The sequence below is a fragment of the Callorhinus ursinus genome, unplaced genomic scaffold (genome assembly GCF_003265705.2).
Source record: "Callorhinus ursinus isolate GAN/ISIS: 27379988/994484 unplaced genomic scaffold, GSC_fseal_2.0 scaffold34, whole genome shotgun sequence".
Lineage (NCBI taxonomy): Eukaryota > Metazoa > Chordata > Mammalia > Carnivora > Otariidae > Callorhinus > Callorhinus ursinus.
Window position 1 is genome coordinate 1,224,130 of NW_027397096.1, and position 14,333 is coordinate 1,238,462.

General features: G+C 51.9%; 2 protein-coding genes across 11 annotated transcripts in view; one reads left to right on the plus strand and one right to left on the minus strand.

Annotated features, from left to right (window-relative positions):
* The window catches only part of WDR81 (WD repeat domain 81), an 84,910-nt gene that overhangs the window by 18,839 nt on the left and 51,738 nt on the right, over nucleotides 1-14,333 (minus strand). The gene's annotated exons all lie outside the window — the stretch shown is intronic.
* TLCD2 (TLC domain containing 2) lies at nucleotides 1,943-13,676 on the plus strand. Of its 10 annotated transcripts, none has more exons than XM_073879293.1 (6): nucleotides 1,943-2,180; nucleotides 4,157-4,327; nucleotides 8,413-8,495; nucleotides 8,713-8,795; nucleotides 9,027-9,213; nucleotides 9,353-13,676. In XM_073879293.1, exons 3-6 carry the CDS (start codon nucleotides 8,432-8,434, stop codon nucleotides 9,799-9,801), a joined length of 783 nt encoding a protein of 260 aa, XP_073735394.1. In that variant the 5' UTR covers nucleotides 1,943-2,180; nucleotides 4,157-4,327; nucleotides 8,413-8,431; the 3' UTR covers nucleotides 9,802-13,676. The 10 variants fall into 10 exon arrangements, 5 of the variants coding, with proteins under 5 accessions (XP_073735394.1, XP_073735393.1, XP_073735392.1 ...); XM_073879292.1 differs by having other exon boundaries at nucleotides 1,978-2,129; XM_073879291.1 differs by lacking the exons at nucleotides 1,943-2,180; nucleotides 4,157-4,327 and adding an exon at nucleotides 7,628-8,203.

A 14,333-nucleotide genomic window follows, 5' to 3' on the forward strand; every position in this document is an offset into this window, starting at 1 on the left:
TGAGAATGTAAATAAAACAAGGGCCAGGTGGCATCTAGGTTAAAAGTGGAGTGAATGGGCAAAGCCAATAGCTGGTCCCAGTCTGGGAAGGAATAGGGCCACTTGAGTAGGGAGTAGGGGGCAAATGGCCTGGGGAGCAGGGTTCTGACCCCAGGAGGCTTGCTTTCCACAGCCATTCCTCTCCTCTAGGTTTGGTTTGCTGCTTCACTGGACCTTCCCCAGCACCCATTCCTGGAGCACCCACACACACAGCCAGCCACCATTCTGGGCTTCCCCAATACTGGCCTCCTTCTGGACCTGCGAAGGCAGATCTGAGCTGACTGTGCAGACAGGAAATACCTCTCGTTCCAAGCTCAGAACCTCTGAAGAACAAACCAGCAGATCTGGGGTGGGGGGGGCGAGAGGGAGGAGGGAGACAATCTTGGAGTGAAAGAGGAACGAACATACGAGCAGGTACCCCCTATTTGGGGTTCCATCTCCTTTCTTCCCTCACGACCCAAGAGGGTTGGGGCGGAGGCGCCGGGTTGGGGGTGGGGGGATAAGGGGATGGAGGAGGGCAGACCTGGAGGAGGATGTGGTAACAGCTGATTCGTCCCCTGAGGTCACACTTTCCAACAATCAGCTGTTACTGGGGTGGAAGGCAGGAAGTTTCCTTAAAGGCACAATGTTCTGAACGCAGGCTCAAAATTCTGGAGCTCCTAGGAACCACAGCAATTACTTGGTGGAGCCCGTATTTAATACAGAGAAACTATCTCACACCCCAGACTCATCCTTCCGGCTCAGTTGCCCTCACTCTCAATTGGGAGCCCATGGAAAAGTCATGGACCCCCTGTCCACACGTTCGTCTTTGGGGAGCGGGGTGGGGGCGGGTGGGGGATAAATTGCCGCCGGTCCCAGACTTGCCCCTTTAAATAAGCGGTATAGCAGCTTTTGCCAAGTCATTGGGTTCCTCTCGGTTTTGCCCATTCCCCGCCCCCCCAGGCTCTGATTGGCCCCTGGGGAAGGGGCAGCCTCCTCATTGGTCTCTACCTTTGAAATCCCTTCTAAGTAGGCCTGAGTCAGTGAAAGGCTTCTGGAGGGCGGGACAGAATGGGGTATTAGGCAGAGGATGGGGTTGCTTACCAGTTGACATTTTGGCACGACCCATCCCCTAGTTTCCAACCACAAGTCTTGCTTCTACCCTCAGGTGAAGACTGTACTATGAATCTTTTGTTAGGAGTCTGCTGCTTGAGAGGCTCTGTCTACGACTGGGACAAGACATACTCTACAAGAAAAGTCTCCTGGTTAGTAAGAGCCCGCCAGGAGAGGAGGACTAGATCTCTCCAGTGAAAGGTAGCACCAGGCGAGGTGGGCAGTTTTCCCTTCCCCCAAAACCCTCAGGAGTCCTCATCCAATGGAAGAGCCTGCTGCCCTGGAGGCTGATTTCCACCTTCAGTTCTACCCACTCCTGCTGCTTCGCCTGCTCCATCTTTCCCTAGAGAGCTATTGCCTAATGCGCAGAAGTCAGCGAATCCGTTTTGGGGTAGTCTTAAAAGAAGCACTCACGGCTCCCAAAAGGAGGGGCTGTAGCCCTTTAAGGACTTCGCCGGGATGGATTCAGAAATGAGTTTAAAAATGCCAACTCACAGAGCGCGCTGGATTCTGGGAACGAGGTGTCAGACCGAGAACTACACTGACCAGTGTGCACTGCAAACACACACGCCTTTACTTCCTTCTGCTCTTTAGGACTCTGGTTTGACGTAGCGCTCCTCAAAGCAAGCGGCCTTAGGCGGAGGGCTCAGCCACACCCTTTCATCTATTGGCGAGCTCGTGAGTTGGTGGGCGTGGCCTAACGCAGCTCCTCCAGGCAAAGGGGTGGCCTCCTTGCCAATCAGAGCTAAGACGCCCGGAGAGGCGGGACCTGGGGGAAGTGCTGGCGCCCCCGAGTGGGTGTGGTCACGCTGCCCAGCAGTGGGCGGTGATTGGCCCTGGGCGGTGCAATCGCAGCTTGTGCGTCACGACGCCGCCAGCTGATCGGGGACTGGAGCCGGTGTGTGCTGGGCGCAGGGAAGACACAGCGCCGCCGGCCGTGGGGAACGGACGCACTGATTTGCTCCCTTACCCTCAGCAATCCCCCCACCCAGCACCAGGTGGGTGTGAGCTGGGGTCCCGGCCGCACTGGAGGGAATCATGCTAATGGGGTAATGGGGGAAAGTAGGGTCCTGGTGGCCACACCCTGCCCTTCCGGGGGAGGGGTAAGGGGGCGGCGGGGGCAGGGAAGCCTTTGGGGAGAGGGGGCCTGGACTGGCTGGAGTAGTGTGGCAGCAGGTTTAAAGAAAGAGTCCGGAACGACAGTCGTGGCGGAGGGTTTTGCAGAGTGGCTAGAAGGAAGACGAGGGGCTAGAGGGCTGGGGGCAGCTAACCTCGGCACCTCCTGGTCAGAGGATACGAGAACTGGCCTCCCAGCTTGGGGAGGATTTGGACCGGGCGGGTAGCGGGGAGGTAGTTTTCCTCTACTGGCAGTCAGTTGGTCCGGGCCAACTGAGCGCCCTGGCAGGGAAGGGGTCTCTGGGCGGGTCGGCCCCTCCTCTCGTTCCCTCCAGGGGATGTTATGTAAGGGGGGAGGGGAGAGGAGTAGGGGGCGGCGGTGCGGGGGCCTTATGCAACCCAAAGGTTAGGGTTTCACCGCGGTTGGTGGGGGAAGCGGGCTGGAGGAGGACCTGGAAACTCTAACCCCCTCTCCCCAGCCTAACTGGCCGTCTTGGGCCCAGAGAAGGTCACCTCTGCACCTCCCCCCAGCATGTCCGGTTGTGGGGCCCCTAGCCCAGGCCTGGCCCTGACTGCCTGGGAAGCCGGCTGGCTGGGTGGGGCGCCTGGGTTAGTCATCACTGGGCTCCCTCTCTCCCCACCTCTCGGCCAACTCTTGGCCCCTCCCTATGGCCTCTCGCTAGGCTATCGCCCCCACCTCCCTCCGGCCCTAGTTCCAGCCTCCAAATCATTTGGCCTGTCATCCTGGCTGTCAGACTGGGCTAGGAATTGTCAGGGTGCCAAAGGGTTGATGGAGCAGCTGGTCAGAGGGTCAGTGCCCTGGGCCCACCCCGCCCTGCAGCCAAGGGCACCTGCCTGGCACAGACTCTGAGCAGCCGTTGAGTCCTATGGGCTGAACAGAGCTGGCTCAGGCAGAGGAGAGTGGGAAGGAATTGGACTGGTCACCTGGGGAAAGGAAGATACCACAAAGTTCATGTCTCCCCAAGAGGGTTTTTGTAATTTGAAAACCTCCCACCCCCACCCTAATCTTTCTTACCCTCTGAGTATAGAAGTCTCAAGGCAAGACTGCCTTTGGCTCCTCACACTGGCATGGGCCATGCCCTTGGACTGAGTGTTAGCACAGACCCGCCCTCCCCAGCTCTCGGCCCTCAAGCCTGCCACGCCCCCAGCCCCCTCCCTGGGCCATGCTGCAGGGCCCGGCTTTTCCTGCTGATTCATGCGTTGGAACTGTGGGGGCGGGGCTTGGAACTTGGAACAAAGTTCAGACATGGAGGGGCCGGCAGACAGCCTGGAATTCATACCAGATGTACCCGGAATGCGCAAGCGGAATGCCTGGCATTTAAGAGTCTTGGGGAAGCTGCCCATCCACCCTGCCCATACCTCCCTCCCCTCCAGCCTTTGGTCCCCTGTCCTCTCCTCACAGTCTCTGGAGGCTCTGCTGACCTTCCAAACTCTAGACCTCCTCCCTGCCTCACTCCTCCCCAGATGTAGGCCCCCCAAAACTCTTCCAGCTGAACTCCCTGATCACTGAACTCCCATTTCTGGACCTAAGGTGCAACTTCTCACCTAGTACCTGGGCTAGTGGAGTGTGTCCAGGGTTCTAAGTCCAGCCCTCTCTGAATGCTGAAGAGGCTGGGCCCTCCATCCATAGCTGGGGCAAGGAGGGGTGAGAGCAGACCTGGGTCCCTACAGCCTTCAGTTCTGGAAAGAGGCACAAGGAAGTATGTTTAGAGCTGCCTCCTGCTTCTTAATGAAGGTAACCGCTCCTGCAGGCCCAGGTCAGAGTGAAGAACGCTTTGTTACGAGGTTGAGCATCTGCTGGAGCTGGACTTTGATGGCCAGTGGGACAGTGTCCCTGTGATATGGCCCTGCTCAGATCCTTCCCATTTTTTCTTCCTTTTCCTTTTAGGAGCCTGTCCCTCCCACATCCTCACCTGGCTGAGCCGCAGTAGTTCTTCAGTGGCAAGCTTTATGTCCTGACCCAGCTAAAGCTGCCAGTTGAAGAACTGTTGCCCTCTGCCCCTGGCTTCAAGGAGGAGGAGGAAGAGGAGAAGGAGCTGCTTTCCCCTTCATCTGGAAGGTGACAGAACTGGGGCTGGGAAGGTCCAAACAGTGGGAGGGAAGGGGACCTTGTTCAGTTGGAGAGCCTTCGGCCAGATTGGCCCAGCAAAAAAAGAACAATTTTCGATTAGAGACGCTGGTTGGTTTGGGGAATAGATGGCTGTGACCAGCCAAGGATAGTTGGTCTATACTGGTGTGACAAGAGGAGGGTAACAGAAGCAAAGAAAACTGTCTACCCTTTTACCCAGATGTCTTTCTTGGCCCTCCTTCCTTGTCTCCCTTTCTTTTCCTACTGCCTTTCCAGGTGAGGTCCACAGTAAATTTCTTCTTCAGGAGAAAGGTCATACTGAAACTCCCATCTGAGTAGTCATCCCCATGCTCTTACCTCTTCCTCTATTTCCTTAGACTGGCCTAGACTCTAGATTGAGGGATAATCACCTATGTGTGGGACCCTTAGACCTCTTGTCTCAGCTTCTCCACCTGTGAGATGGGGAGTCACACGGTTGAGTATGCAGAAGGGAATCAGAAGCCTACTTCTACAGACTACTCAGAGCCTGGGCTGTCCTCTCCCTGTGGGTGGGAACAAAACAGCTTTTCACATAAGCTATTGCCCCTCCCCCCATCTGTGAACACCATAACCCAAGGAGGGTGGGGGGAGGGTTAGAAGGGGGGCGGGCTAGGGTTAGACCAGTGCAAGGGGCCGGGAGGAGCACAGTCTCTCCATTGACATCCCACCATGCAAAGGTGGCCCCAGGCTTCCTCTGCCACCCGAAACAGGCCTGCAGCCCCTGATGGGGTTGCAACTGCTGTTCCTGTTTCTTCCCTCACTTTACCTTCCAGGATAACTTGTGAGACCCTGCTCCGGCTTGTGCAGGCGGACAGTTCTCTCCAGCAACGAGGAGAGGTGGGTTATGGGATGTGACCCCCTTTAGGGCATCAAGCAGTATAAACCTACCACCCCCCAGCTCCTGAGGCAGTGTAACTCTTGGGGCTCAGGCTCTGGTGTGGTTCAACCATGGCCCAGTCTCCCTGCCTGAAGGTGGCCAAATTCAGGAGCTGTAGGAAGCTGTCCTGTTGTGGAGCAGGAGGTGTGGAGATGGCAGGGTCCTAGTCTCCATTTATGAGAAACAGAGATTTAGGGGAGAGTAGATCGTTGAACCCACCCTCCTGCAGCCTAAGCTGGATGTGTCTGGGACTGCGGTGGAGGGGGTGGGTAGACTGAGTCAACTCATAGTCTGCAACAAAGATTGCTGTGTCCCTGGACATTGCTTCCATCCTTTCTTCCCCTCCCCGCTTCACTGGCCACAGTGTCTCCCTCCAGCCCCGGGTATGTGGCTCTGCCATCCTCACCCATCATGAAGTAAAGATGAGGAAGAGCAGCCTGGGAACACAGAGGCAGGCAGAAGACCAGTGAAGGACCAGGCCTGGAGAGCACAGGGCCCTGTCTGGGCACCCCGCAGAGGGGACCCATAAAGGGCAGGAGCACCCCAGGAGGAGGGAGGACAGCCAGCTCCCAGCCATCTGCCTCATTCACTATTTCTCTCCAGTGTTACTTACTGCCTCCCTCAGAGATACGAGACTGTATTAAAGTGTCCTGTGGCTTCATTCTCCCACCTCCCTACCCTGTAATTTTTATATAAAGCAGCTTCAAGGAGCAAGAACCAGCTGTGAAAGGACATACGCAGGAAATTCATAGAAGAAATTCAAATGGATAAAACCATGAAAAACAAAGTGTGTTTCATTAGTAATTAAAGACAAATATAGCTGAAAGCATTTTTCCCTTAGCAAACTATATTTAAAAAAAAAAAAGAAAGACCCAGTATTGGCAAAGAAATACTAAAATAACACTCCCATACATTGCATATGGGGGTGCAAATTGATACGGCCTTCCTGGATGTCAGTTTGGTAATGTGTCTCAAATACCCTAAAAGTTTCCATCGCCTTTGACCTAGTAATTCTACATTTGGGAATTTATCCTCAGAAAATAATTAAAGATTTAGTCACAAGATGCTCATCCCAGTATTGCAATAGAGAAAATGAGAAGCAACTGTCTGATTGGGAATTCATTTCTTTTCTGCTGTAATGAAAATTTGCAGTGGGGGATTGCTTAAGTAAATCACTGTATATCCATCCAGATGGTGGAGTACTGCACAGCCATTAAAAGTCATGTAGAAGAACATTTGACTGGAAAGAAAAATGCTCTTTGAATATTAAGAAGGTTATAAAAATAGTGTATTATGTGATCTCAATTTTGTTTTTTAGAAAGATGGGTATATTCTTGTATACATAAAACAGATGAGAAAGACAAAATGTTAATAGTAGTTATCTGTGGACAGTGGAACAAAGTCATTGTAATTTTCCTCTTTGGCCTTTCTGTAACTTTAAAATTTTCTATATTGTGTATGGTTTTCATGTAATAAAATTTAAAAGAATCAGTGTAATTTTTTTAAAAGCTTGGAGAGGTGGGTGTGGAGGAATCAAGGGGTGCCCCTAGCCCTTTGGACATAATGGGGTTTTGGTGAAGAAAAGGGGTTGTGAGAATGTGGACAACTTCATTCTCTGGGAGTAGCTGGAATCTACCCTTTCCATGTACGGGAACGGCGGTCTGCCCGCTTTCAGCCCGCTAAAGAGGTGTGGAGTGGAGCAAGGAAAACAGTAAAAACCTGTCACTCTTCAGGAGTTGGAAGATGGGGGAGGGGGAGGGGCGCAGATTTTCCTCTCCAGGCTGAAGGGTCCTAGAATCCTATCAGTCTTTGTTATTCTCTGATTCTGCCCCAACCTTGAGGTGACCCTGTGTGACCTCTCCTTGCCGCCTCAGATTGGAAGAGAGAATTCTATTCACCTACCGCGTACCAAGCCCTGGGGGGAGGGGTGCTTTTCAAGACTTGTGTTGAGTGGTTTCCTTCTGCCTCCCCTTCCTAATAGCAAGGCTCTTCTGTAGGCCCCCAAAAGTGGTTGGGGGGAGGAGTCCCCAGTGGGTCGCCTCTCCAAAATGGGAGCTGTTGTTCTGTTTGAAGGTACAGCGTAAGGGAACAGGACTGTTGGAATCATAGGGTCGCTATGATGTGCTAAAGGTCTGGAAACCTCGGGAGGTGGAAAGGGTGGCTCCAAAGAAGTGAGGTGCCCTCACAGCTGAGACGGGGGGTGGTGCGGGGCAGGGCGGTGGCGATGTTTAAGCTTGTGCGAGTGGGTGTGCGCTGGCCTCTACCTTCAGGTCGGTGAGGGTGCAGTGGGCAGAAGGACGACCAGCAGGTGAGAGGTTAGCGTGGCGAGAGGAGGTGAAAGACGATGGGGCGGGGCCTGTGGGAGTGTCAGGTGAGATTAGCAACCTATTTCTGGAGCTCCGAGGGGTTTGGGACACATGGCGTTGGGGAAGACCCCTATCGACATGCTGGAAGTGCCCCTGAGCTCGGTCGCCAGGCTTGGCCCCCGGGAGCCCCCAACCCTCCAGCCCCTGCTAGGGCCGGACGCGATCGGCTGCGGGGGCTCCGGGGCGTGGCCCCACGACTGCTCCAATCGCCACCTAGCCGAGTGATGGGGGCGTGGTCAAACCCTGGAAAAGTTAGAGCGGATGCCAGAGGCGCGGTGGGCCAGGGAGGCCGAGGACCGGTACTTGTCCGGAAGCCAACGTACAGTCCCCGCAGCTGGCACTGGATGAGTCCCGGCTGAGAGCGCAGGGGTCCAAGGGACTGAACCGGACCTAGCCCGCCCGCCAGGCCATGGCGTCCTGGGGGCTCCTTGTGACCGGCGCCTCCTTCGCCGCCTTCCGGGGGCTGCACTGGGCGCTGCAGCTGCTGCCCGCGCCGGGATCTGCTGCCCATGACCGTTGGAAGTGGCGGAACATCTGTGTCTCCCTGCTGCACAGCCTGCTCACAGGGGTTGGGGCGCTGCTCGGGTGCGGGGTATAGAGGTTCGGGAGGCACCGGGGTGAGGGTGAGGGGTGGAAAGCTGAGACTGAAAGACCCGGCGGGCACCTTCAAAATCGAAGCCGGACCTCGACAGTCTGACACCGGGTGGGGGTGTGAATGGGTGGGTGAATGTGCACAGCGGGAGAATGGGGTCTGAGTCTGCACGATGCTGACCGTGGTCCCCCCTCTCCTACAGGCTGTCGCTGTACCCTCAGATGGCTGCTGACCCCATTCACGGCCACCCGCCCTGGGCCCTGGTGCTGGTGGCTGTGTCCGTGGGTGAGTCTGCAGGGAAGGCCGGGCCATTTGGTCGGGGAGCAACCTAACAATGGTAACTTCCCACGTCCCCTTTGCCCTCTCCATAGGGGTCAAATGTTTCTGGCAGCTTTGCTGGAGGAAACTGAAGACCCAGAAAAAGGAGGGGATGAAGATTCCTCTCCAGGAGGTACAACTTAGGGGAGGCCTAATGCCCCTCCCCCTCGTGCCACGCCCATAGGTTATTTCTTGGCGGATGGAGTTGACATGCTGTGGAACCAGACCTTGCGCCAGGCCTGGGAACTTCTGTGTCATCATTTGGTGGTGAGACCTGGAGAAAGGAGACACAGGAAGGGTGGTATGCTCAGGCTGGGGTCCCCAGTTTCTCTACAGGTTTCTGTCCAATGACTTCCCAGAGCCTCTGACCCCTGTTGGTGCTTGATCTCCCCAACCTTGGGCTGGTTTGAGGGGGAGAGGATTGACTGCTAGCCGCAGCTGGAGTCTGAGCACTCCCTGAGTAGCTTGGATTCCCTCAGGTGTCCCATCTGATTGCAGGAATGTTGCATATGGAGCTTTTCTGAGAAAGGGGAGGCCCAGTGTAGGGAGTGGGCATGGGGCATGAAAGCCCAGGAATGGAAGTGTGCAGATGCTGCTGCTGCCCCAGAGGAGACAGCCTCTGGGCCAAGGCTGCTTCTATCCCGTGGAAGGGTTATTTTAAGGCCATTCAGGCCCCAACATAAGGGTAAGTATAAAGGGCAGGTTTTTGATAGGGTGCCACAAAATGCTTGGGAGCCCCTGTCTTAAGGCCTGGGATATTGGTACATGATGGGGGGGGAGGTTATGGAGGGTCCTCTGACCTCTGACCCCGGTTCCCCAGGTAGTGAGCTGCTTCAGCACTGCCATTCTGTCCAGCCACTGTGTGGGCTTCTCTATGGTGTCTCTGCTCCTGGAGCTGAACTCTGCCTGCCTGCACCTACGACAGTTGCTGCTGCTTTCTCACCAGGCCCCATCCCTGGCCTTCCGCATGGCCAGCTGGGCCACCCTGGCCACCCTGGCCCTCTTCCGCCTGGTGCCTCTGGGGTGGATGAGTCTGTGGCTGATCCGACAGCAACACCAGGTGCCTCCGCCTCTGGTCATCCTTGGTGCAACTGGGCTGGTCACTGTGGGTGCCCTAAGCATCACACTGGGTGTCCGTATTTTGGTCAGCGATGTCCTGCGGTCTCAGCCTCATCCACCCATCCCTGGGCATAAGGAAACCAGGGGCACAAGGAGATGTCGTAATGGTGAGCTTGTCACCAGGGATGATTCCACTCTCAGCCTGAAAGACTAGAGAGAGGCCTCAGGCTCCTCTTCTGCCAGTCCTGGGGGAGGTAGGGCCAGGACAAGGAGATGGTGGTCTACAGTGTACAGTCCTTCATTGGGGTAAGGACTGGACTGAATTTTCAGTATCTCAGTCCCTCTTCCAAGTCATTCACACCCCTCCCCCGTTCCTAGGATCTGAGAAGAAATGCTGATGTTCATGGATGGGTGGGAAACTGGGCTATTGTTCAGTGAATTCCATCATCAGATGACTGCTGATGCAAACTAACTCGAGGTACGGCCAGTGCTACCAGTAAGGTGTGGCAGGAGGCATGAAGCTAAGTGAAACTGCTAACGACATCCTCTACTTTTAACACAGGAACAGGTGAAGAAAGGTGAGGTCCTATTAGGACCAGAGAGATCTGATGTGAAGGGGGTGGGTTCAGAGGGAAGAGAGGCCTCACCTGCAACCAAATTCTAGCAGGGGGAGGGGGCCACAACAGGTGCTATCTGTAGCAGTGGCCAAGAAACAGAAGAACTGGACCACTACAGTTGCTGCTATTTCTGGTCCTCAAAGCCACACTACTGTGTTTGTACTTACAGCTAGTCCTACTGCCTTTTAAATTTTTAAAAAGCCCAGCATCTGCCTTTTAAATTGTCTTACTATCTCCTGACCTTTTCTAAGAAAATGCAGATTCTTTTTTTTAAATGATTTTGGTTTTTTGTTATTTATTTGAGGGAGCGAGAGTGAGAGAGCATGAGAGGGGAGAGGGTCAGACGGTGATGCAGACTCCCCGCTGAGCAGGGACCCCGATGTGGGGCTCGATCCCGGGATGCCAGGATCATGACCTGAGTGAGCCAAAGGCAGTCGCTTAACGACTGAGCCACCCAGGCGTCCGAAAGTGCAGATTCTTAAAGAAATGAGCATGGGACTAGGTCTGTCTTCTTAGGACAGTACTGAAGTCCAGAGCCATAGCAGGGACTTTAACACCCATTCTGGGTGCCAAGTGTAACGTTTTCCAAGGTCCAGGCTTTCATGGAAGGATGAAGGTAGAAGTAGATGAGGGAAGGCTTTCACTTGCCTGCAGAGGGATTAAGGAATACCCGACCCTCTACTAGGATTCATTTGCAAGCTCGTCCTCTCCTTTCTCGCCTGCCACTTTTTTTTTTTAGAGGTGGGGGCAATGGAGGAGAGAAAGAGAATCTTAAGCAGGCTCCATCTCACAAACCTGAGATCATGACCTGAGCTGAAACCAAGAGTCAGGTGCTTAACCGACTGAGCCACCCATTTGCCCCTAGGGTAATTTCTTAACCACCCAATTTTCATTCTCTCATCTCACTTAAGAGACAGAAAAATTCTTTTTTCTTTTTTAACTTTATCTTTAAGTAAGCTCTACACCCAACGCCAGGCTCGATCTCACAACGCTGAGATCATGACCTGAGCTGAAATCAAGAGTTCAACGCTTAACTGACTGAGCCACCCAGGCGCCCCTCTCCCCTACCACTTCTGCTGCCTTCCCCCCCGCCCACCATGGCACAAAATCTCTCCTTTCTTCAGGCAGAACAGCCAGGTTATGGGAAGTGTAAAGCAGATTAAGATTGCTATTCTACTAAACAATGGACAGAAAGAGATAACCCTTAATTATCCACAGAAAAGATACATGAGCAAAAGCAAGAGACAGGAAGATTAAAACAAAAAAAATCTGCCCAAAAGTTGAGCTAGAGAAAGACAAAAGGGATGATAGAAATAGACACACATAGATTGAGGGACAGAAAGAGAAGATCAATTGTATCGAAGAGACAGAGGTGAAGAGAGATGGAGGGCAAGACAGGGAATCCTTGTGGAAATGTTAAGAAAGATTGTCATGGATGCTGACAGGAACCAAAGTCAGAGAACTGGTAAAATGGTCATAAACAAAGAGGACAAGAAAAATAGAAATAAAAGCTGACAGGAAGGGACCCCAAGGATGCAAGGCACAGATGGTCTAGACAGAGAAATAGAGTGAGTGACAAGGAGGAACCACCAGACTCAGGAGAGGTGGAGGGAAGAGAGGCATTTTGAGAGACTGGCAGAGCGAGAGAAGAGAGGGGGGGAAATCGAGAGGAGGGGAATCAGTCAGGGGAGCTGAGAAGCAGAAGAACAGAAGGTGGAGGAGGCAACTCAATGGAAAGATTCAGTGGCAGAAAAAGAAAGTAGGAAATATGTTGAGTTGGAGACAGGCAGAAAGACAAAGGACAAACAGCTACAGTGCAAAACACAAAGAGCCTGACAGGAACTGATAGGCAGAGACTGGTAGGAAGATGAGAAGTCAGAATCAGGGATGTAAACCGAGACGGGAGAACAGGCAAAGGGGCTGAGGAGAACCACAGAGAGGGAAAGAAGGGGGCGGGGGCGGACTGATTAAATAAACATCCAAAGGAAGGGAGCACCTGGCTGGCTCAGGTGATAGAGCATGTGTGACCTCAGGGTTGTGAGTCTGAGCCCCAGTTGGGTGTAGGGATTACCTAAAATAAATAAATAAATAAATAAAATCTAAAAAAAAAAAAAAACCCAAACAAACAGACAAACAAAACAAACAAAAATATCCGAAGGAAGGAACGAGGAAAAAGAGGAAATAGATGAAGAGAGCAAGAAAGAAAGAATGGAGATAGGGAAAAAATAAGGGGGGGATTGTGTGAGATGCCCATCAGAGTCATTAAAGCACAAAGGGAAGAATAACAAATAGAGACTGAGGAGAAATTGCCACAGCTGGAAGCAAATACAGGCAGAAAATAAGAGCAGAGATATTTCACGTAATCAGACAAAAGCCAGAGAGGTAAAGGTATAAAAGTTGAGATAGAGAAATAGTAGAATTCTCTCAGAGTGTGTGTGTCCTTAATAGAAGTAGCATCTTCAAAACTCAGTCTGCCATCTTCACTGAATGTCCTGATTAAGAAAAACATTGTCTTGAGTTTTCAAAGAAAAAGAAATGTGGCGGGGCACCTGGGTGGCTCAGTCGTTAAGCGTCTGCCTTCGGCTCAGGACATGATCCCAGGGTCCTGGGATCGAACCCCACATCGGGCTCCCTGCTCAGTGGGGAGTCTGCTTCTCCCTCTCCCACTCCCCCTGCTTGTGTTCCCCTCTCTCGCTGTCTCTCTGTCAAATAAATAAAATAATAACTTTTAAAAAAAGGAAAGAAATGTGGCAAACCCATGGCAGGAATCTGTTCCCTAAGTATGTGTGGAGGTCAATATTGATTCCTTGCAAGCCCTACACGTTTTCTTTTGCCGCTGTCATAAATTCATGGTTCCAGTGAGTACCCCTCCAGGTAATAGTTGATAGTATCTGTGAGAGACGTCAAGACCTTGACCATTATGGACATATGACTGTTTCTGTGGGTTAACTAGTAAAATTTGCACAGGAAGGGTGAGATTAGCTACTGGTGGGGGTAGGACAAAAGAGAACACCTGAAGAATTTGGAATCACACAAATTTTCGTCATGGTGACCCAGTGAAACTTCAGGAAGGCAGGACTGCATTATAATCATAATTGATTGAGTAGATATCAAGTAGACCAGTTATAGATGGTGTGGACAAGTTATAGATGATGGGTCCTAGAGAGGCACAGTCAATTGGGTCCCTAGAAAAGAGAAGCTCAAAAATGTAGAGGTTGGCAAATGCTATATTTGGTACCATGAGTTGGGTCACTGTAGCAGTGATCTGTCAGACCTCATCATGGCCTAGTGAAGTGGTGGTCCTCAAGACTGATTCCATGCCACCAAGCTACTGGCTGATGAATTATTTGTCTTCTGGCACAGGGGAGTGGCTTTCTTGGATGGGGACATTGGTATTTTATGGTCTCAAAACACTATCCTGATCATAAGTTAATAAATTGCTATGCAAATAATTGCATCAGTCTTTTGTGAATGCGGTCTCTTTGAGTCACTTCTTCTTGGCTCTAGTGGTCTGATTTATAATGAAATACTGGATTGTGGAAGCTTTGCTTTGGGAAGGTCTCCTCTTGGCACCAACTTTTTGATCTACAAAGCCCTCAAGTGTTCGAAGATCCTCCACTATCAAAAAGCAAACCCAATTTATTCAGTAGAATGGGCTTAGAGCAAGCGAATGGATTCAGACAATTTAGACTGATTTTCAATGCCAAGGTTTGAAACCCAAAGAATCTTTTAGCCAAATTAATCTTGAGTTAACAAGAAAATTAATTAAACAGAAATCTCCATAACTCAGTTGTCAAGGCTTTATCTTATATAAAACCTGGATGTGTCAGGCTGAAAATTAGGAGCCCTCACTTAGCAGGAAAGTACATAAGGGAAGCTATTCTTTAAAGAACTGCTCTTGTGTTGAAATGAAATGTTTCCTTGGAATCACTAACCTAAAGTCACAGCATCCCAAGCTGAACATTTCTTGTGCTTCTCCCACATGTCACTCACCTTTTATGCTTTATCCTATTTAACCCCACTCGATAGATAGAGACTAATCCCATTATTTAGATGACAAAACTGAGGCTCAGAGAGGTTAGATAATTTGCTCAGTTTTTTTTTTAAAGATTTTATTTATTTATTTGAG

Coding starts and splice junctions, on each gene's coding strand:
- TLCD2 (XM_073879291.1), top strand. CDS start 8,028: ATGGCGTCCTGGGGGCTCCTTGTGACCGGCGCCTCCTTCGCCGCCTTC. Junction 8,496..8,712: donor GCTGGTGGCTGTGTCCGTGG/GTGAGTCTGCAG, acceptor CCACGCCCATAG/GTTATTTCTTGGCGGATGGA. Junction 8,796..9,026: donor TTCTGTGTCATCATTTGGTG/GTGAGACCTGGA, acceptor ATCTGATTGCAG/GAATGTTGCATATGGAGCTT.